This window comes from Ixodes scapularis, unplaced genomic scaffold (assembly GCF_016920785.2).
Source record: "Ixodes scapularis isolate PalLabHiFi unplaced genomic scaffold, ASM1692078v2 PGA_scaffold6__148_contigs__length_123643588, whole genome shotgun sequence".
In the NCBI taxonomy this organism is placed as follows: Eukaryota; Metazoa; Arthropoda; class Arachnida; order Ixodida; family Ixodidae; genus Ixodes; species Ixodes scapularis.
Window position 1 is genome coordinate 38,752,625 of NW_024609881.1, and position 6,710 is coordinate 38,759,334.

At 45.3% G+C, this 6,710-nt stretch overlaps 1 protein-coding gene across 1 annotated transcript; it reads left to right on the top strand.

Moving 5' to 3' along the window:
* Window positions 1-5,387: 5,387 nt before the first annotated feature.
* LOC120840033 (myocardin-related transcription factor A-like) lies at window positions 5,388-5,822 on the top strand. Its single transcript, XM_040210460.1, has one exon. The coding sequence runs from the start codon at window positions 5,388-5,390 to the stop codon at window positions 5,820-5,822; it is 435 nt and encodes a 144-aa protein (XP_040066394.1).
* The last annotated feature ends 888 nt before the right edge of the window (window positions 5,823-6,710 follow it).

Sequence of the window (6,710 nt, forward strand, 5' to 3'; positions counted from 1 at the left end):
TTCTCCGCACTTCGAAACAACTGTCTGGCCACTGCCACTAAAAATGATAAAAGTTTGTAGATTCTAAAAATCGTGAAAGCTACAGTAATATAGGTTCTGTAAGAAAGTTAGACGGCCGTGGGGACATAATATCATCGGCTAACCCTCACAACAAGCTACATATATGCAACTAAAGATTTTTTATAACTTGTAATTCGGAAAGATAACCCTATGTTTCCAAAAAGAAACTTTGTGGGCGTTACTTAAATGTACTATATCAATACAATCTAGAGACTTTGAGCGCGTGGTGTTCGCGGTGGCACGCTAAGGTTACCACTCGTGCAACAGGCGCTAGGCTGTTTTTTAGAGTCCAGCTCTTACGCGCCCGTTTCCGGCTTGAGCGGTGTCGCCGTCGCCATCGCCGTTGCCGTCGGCGTAACGGCGCGGTGTATTATGAAAAATGTCTCATAATGCAACGCGTGGGAGGAGGAGGGGGAGAAGCCTCCTCCTCCTCCTATGACCAGTGGCCGTATAACTTACCGGCACCAACCACATAATGAATGAAGCTTTGGCGGCTATTTTAGAAAAAAACTGTAAATCCTATCAAACAACGCAAAGACGAGGACAAAGATAATGTAACCGACAGGACACGGCGCTGTGTCGTATCGGTTGCCTTTTACTTTGTCCTCGTCTTTGCGCGGTTTTTTTTTTGTTTTTTTAGTTCTGGAGGGATATTATTTCGGATTGATGTAAACCGAATGAGGAAAAACGATTTTGTCACAGCAGTTTACAATAAAGCCCCAGTTGAGCAACTCCTGACAAGACATCTTTCCGCAAGACTAAGTATTTATGCTCATTATTGAACAAAGGTTCGTTACATATTTTTACCATATCGCGTATATCTCCAGCTTCCATTAAGAACCACTCACCTTGTTTGTTTGTTTTCTTTACAAGAACAAGTATTAATGACCACCAGCATGCTGCGATGTGAGACTGGCATTTCATCGAACGCCGTTTCATCGAAACCGTTTCATTGAACCCCGTTTCATCGAATAATTTATTCGAAGTAAAACAGCTTACACATGTTCAACTACGCAACAATCAACTCTCGTGACATCTTTCATATCCTCATCATTGTGAAGTGTAGTGATCATTTGGTTTACTCTGTGACTAACGTCCTTTTTTTGGGTTTTGAAGCTTTTTTTTAAATTATTATTTGGTGTGCAAAGATGACTATATTTGTTTAGTTTCTAGGCTAATAAATGTTTCAATGAAGATTCCAAAGCTTACAGGGTCGGCGTACATGCTCTGCGATTCGTTCCTTTGGTGGGGGATAGCACAGGCATAGATTAATGACATATGCCGTGACGTTGCGTTTATTGCGCGTCTACTTTGGATATTATCGGTCGTCCTAGCGTCAGCTGCGCTCTTTCCTGCGGTGAAACGAGGTATAGGTTGTTTTTTTCTTCTTACACTAAAATCAGTAGAAAATACATAAAAAAATAATTCATAATCTTGACAAACTGATTGCGCTTTCTCTAGTTTACCTCAGACTGTCCTACAGTCCAAATATGATAAGTTTGGTCATCGCTGAGGTTGTATGGGAAGGTTGACCTTGAAGACCCAAACTCGGTTTAGAGCCTCTGCGGGACGCTAGTTACGCGCAGTCATTTCCCAGTCTGGGGCTTTTGTTCAAGAGTTCGTCTTTACAAGATGGCAAAGAATTCAGAATAAGAGAGGCGCGGGTTCGGTTCCCTCGCCGTTTCCTCCGCCACCGTTGCCTCCGCTGTTTCTGATCATCATAGCCTCCGAACATATGCTCAGACAAGACAAGCTGGAGGCGTTCGTGCGGAGTCAGCAGCTTCCTCGACAGAAGACCACAGAGGGAAGGAATCGGAAGATGCACCTTCTACACTAAAATCGGCGAGGCAAGGCCGTTGAGGACTTTTTGAGTGTCATTGCTTACCAATGGAAGCACTAAATGACCATGATGTGTGCGAGAGCACTGTCTAGCTTTTGTTTAAACTAAACAAATTTGTCTAATATAAAATGATGCTTTCTGTTTTGATTTCGTGTATTCATAAGTCATTCAATATCTTTTTTTTTACGTTTCCAGACAAAAAAAAAAAGAAAAAACTGGTCGCACAACATACCCCAGATTCAGCCACGTAACAATGTAGCTCGCTGGGGCGACCATGCCAGAAGTTCGCACAAACCCTCACATTTTAGTGTAGAAAACTTCAGATCTGCATGAGAGAGAGTATAGAACGATAGGGCATGGTGATGGCATGCGGGGGTAAAACATGCGAAATAAGAAGCCATTGGTCCACGAGTGCAGCGGCAAGGCTATACTTTTTTTTCTTTTGGAAAAATTAAAGATAATTTAAACAAAGTATGGACTACCAAGAAAGTGTTGCCCTTTAGTTAAGCAAGCGTTATGTGCGTTCAAAAGCACAGCTAAAAAATGGGCGATAATACTTGAGAGTTGCCATCAACCGGCAAAAGACCCTTGAAGGAAGGCACCCTTTATGATTTCATAAAATACCACCACCTGGAAAAAACATCGATAAAAATGAGCCACCCTTTATATTTTCATAACATACCACACCTGGAAAAAACATCAATAAAAATATTCCATGAAACGGCCTTCGGCCGTTTAATAAAACAAAATTCGATAAAAAAAACAAAAAAAAACAGCGTTCGCTTGAAATGGTTGGTGAGACGTCATTTTTTTTTTTTTTTTTTTCGATACAACAGCGTTCGATGAGACGGCGTTTGATGAAATGCTCGGGGACCGCTGCAGAGATGTCTTGTGCTAGCTGTGTAGAGTGCTAATCCCACTAGTCTTCTATACTTCGTTTAACTTTAAGGTCAATTGAATCCGACGCTACGATGCAATGAACGTAATCAAGCAGCACCAAAACTGCATTTTGACGGCGCTCATGGTCTCTCTCGGCTTGATATAACCGGCTAAGCCAATGACACGCAGAAGAAAGCGACGCATAAAGAAAATGGGCTTCATAACGATGGACTTATGTTGCTTCCAGGCAGCCATGAGTGGGACATCCCCTCATGGCTGCCCAGTTGGTGGTTTCCCCCCTGCGCTTGACAATGCTGCGTTTCCGCCGATCTCTTCGTGTCGGGTTGCATCATCACGCACAAAGCAATCCATTTGTTGATTGGGTGTGGCGTTACCACTGTGGTGTGTTTCGGTGAGTGGGTTCCTACCTCTTGACTCTCCTACTGGGCCGCGATGAAGATCTTTGGGCTCGTACACCATGCCAGTATATTTGTCTTGCTGGTTCCTCGCCTGTCTCTCGTCCTGTTGGCACTGCTCTGCACGGATCTCCATGAATGCAAATGGGCTGACCCCTTGAATAGGGGTGTCCGAAGCTTTATTGTCGAGCTATCGCACGCGGAGTTCTAGCTCTGCTACTCGGCGCTGAGGCACGTGTTTTGCGTTACTTCCCTCCAATCAGTTGTCTTTGTCGTGTACCCTGATTGTTCCGTCTCCTCGTGCACACAAACCTCCAGTTCTTCAATTTTCTTCTTGTGGGATTTGTCCCTTTTCCCAATGATGTTGCATATTCTGCAGATGAAGGCGGTGTCCTTAGCTCGTTGAGAGTTTCCGAAGTCGCTCTCCGAGATAGAGCCTCACCTCCCGCGTCGACACACCAAATGAGGTAACCATCTTTTGTAACCTTTTGCTGTCCAGGTCTTTCTGGGCATCCTGACGACGGCCAGTAAAGCAGCGGCACACAGAGAGGAAAAACCAGACAGAAGAATACGACCCGTATCTGACTCCGTTCTGAGGGAGGAATATCTCAATGGTTCTCCAAGGTTGCGCTAAGCCTATTTCTTTCCACGCCCTCCAAACCTTATGTTCAGAGCCTCCGCGGCGTTTCAGGTTCCACAATTCTTAACACCACACATTCACTGACACCCACGTAGCAAGATAACGTTCTGAGAATATTCCGAGGATGTTCGAAAGAACATAGGCAACATTCTTGGAATGTTGAAAATTGACGTAAGAATACTCTATCAACGTTGTAAGAATGTGGCACATGCACTTATCGCTACATTCGGGGAATGTTCTCTTAGGGACCTTTTCAGAACGTTCTGAGAATGTCGTTGAAAATTACCAGGGCATTCAATCAACATGCAAATATCCTAACGAGGTGCTAAGAACGTTCTCGCAATACCCGAAGAACTTCTGTAACTTACTGCGCATGTTGCAAATATATGCAGGGACATCCTTTCAATCTCCCCAGAACGTGGCGTCGGTACGTCACAACATTCAGGAAATATTCTCTGAGAACTATTAACAAAGATCCCACAACTATGGCTTGCCTAGGCTGCAGCCTTAATGAGCCACACTACATATATGGATATGATGAAGCTCCTCACATGGCGATATTTATTAACCGAAACAGATTTTTAAAAGGCGCAAGCACAAGCCAACCGTTTTTCCAGCGCACCAGCCTGAGCACGTACTAATAAACGTTTACTCCTCACTGTCACTTGTCAACTTCTTTCATTAAAAAAGTGCTGTATGCATAACCGATAACTCCCTCCGAGATTAAGAACAGATACACATAGAATCCCAGATTCAAATGGGAGATACCTTTTTTTTTTCAAAGTTTTACACTCCACATACTAAAAATGTGGTCCATTCAAGACTGCACCTCTACATACGCAGTGAGTGCCAAGTTCATTATCAAGTTTTAAAAACCATTGCTTTTCTCCTACACCTTATATCGCACTCCTCGGTAGACTCATATAAGGTAAAACTGATCCCTTATGCTAAGTTTCCAGAAACTCCCCTTAATTTGTATATTTTTCGCACAAAGTGCAATATAATGGATGGTGTTTCCAACCACAGGTTGCGTGAGAGCTCGGTAAAGTTGGCTCCACCTGCGAAAATTCTAGAAATGTTCGCAAGCGAACGTCCAGAGAATGTTGCGCATATGAATGTTCGAAGGGGAACGTTCCGAGAACATTGTGCATACGAATGTTCGCCAATGAACGTTGCTAGAATGTTGAGCAGCTTACCTTGCAGGAAATTTTCGCATACGAACGTTCCTAGAACGGCCGCAATGGTGTTTTAACGTTCCTTCAACATTCAGAACATCCAGGGAATGTTCGCAGTCGCACATCATTGGGTGATTCTTGGGCAGTTGCCTGGCAAGTTTTTCCGCCCTATCGCCGTTTGAAGTTCCCTCAACTTCAAAACTTTCGGGACCACAGCAGCTGTCCACGAGATAGGTCACGCCGACTGGTGGCGGCTCGGGGAACTGGTGCGCGAAAACAGTCGCTATTCATTGACCTTTTTATCTCAGTAGTTACCTGACCGGTGGAGAGAGGGCGCTTACATATGCGGTGCCATTGCGTCGCAACATGGTCGCAACATGGCGAGCATGAAGGTTCAGGATCTCAAAAAGGAGCTCAAGGCACGTGGACTTTCTACTGCCGGGAACAAAACCGAACTCATAGAACGTTTACAAGCCATCGGGGACGCTCCCAAGAATATCCTGTTGGATCTACAGTCTGGTGTTTCCTCCGAGGAACTCCTGGCAAGCACCGCAGCGGCCCAGGAGGATGAAGTGTTCTCTGGGCGACAGCTGATTCCTCCAACAGCGAGCCAGGACGATGCCGAAGAGTATGTTGACTGTGCTGATGAGTCTCCCGCAACGGGGACCACATTTGATCCCAAAGGGCTCCAGGATGGGCTGGAATCCCAGACAACTGAACAGTTTTCGCCTAGTGGAACGCTCCTGGACACAGTACAGATCGCCGGGTTCCCGGAAATCAGGCGTCAGGACTGTGACGCCGGGAGCACATAAGGCCCGTCTGAGGTGGGTGAAGGTTTTGTCCTATCCCAGAACTGTGGGAGGTTGGCCCTTGAAGACTATGCGACGACAAATATGGCGTCAAATGAGAGCTCCATTGAGAGGTGCAAGATCTGCAACTACAGGGTGTCACAAAAGAAAATTTACACGGTCTTTTTTACCGCAAAAATAAACTAGGCATCGCCGAACGCTCATTCTCCGCCCAAAGGTAGAGCTAGAGGTCACAACCAGATGCCAAAGTTTCAGCCCGATCCGATAACTTAATCGAAAGTTATAAGTGATTTTCTGAAAATTTCAATGGGAAAATGGTGGCCGACGGAGTTTTCGAACACATGGGGCTCTATGGCACCAGAAACCGAAAACGAGCAAAAATGGGCTCCATTTTCCCATTGAAATTTTCAGAAAATCAGTTATAACTTTTGATTAAGTAATCGGATCGGGCTGAAACTTTGGCATCTGGTTGTGACCTCGAGCTCTACCTTTGGGCGGAGAATGAGCGTTCGGCGATGCCTAGTTTATTTTTGCGGTAAAAAAGACCGTGTAAATTTTCATTTGTGACACCCTGTATATGGAAGCGTCATTGTCAGCTCATCGGAAGAAGATCGAAGAACTTGAGATCCAGGTGACTAGCCTAACAGAGCGCTTACAGCAAGCAGGGCTTGATAAAAACAAGGTCGACCAACTGCTCCAGATGATGGGAAGTGCTGAGCGGGAACGGAGAGAAAATGCGGCAGAAAGGGAAGCGTTGAAGGAACTGCTCGCTCGATGCGAAGTGCTAGAGAAAGAATGGTCGGGGATGCTTGTGAAGGTACCAGGCCAAAGAAACGCACCAGAGCACGAAGGACCACCGTCTAGAGGACGAGAAAATGCACCGCCTACGGA

Excerpts from the sequence above, each read along its gene's own strand:
- LOC120840033 (XM_040210460.1), top strand. The coding sequence starts at position 5,388 with ATGGCGAGCATGAAGGTTCAGGATCTCAAAAAGGAGCTCAAGGCACGT.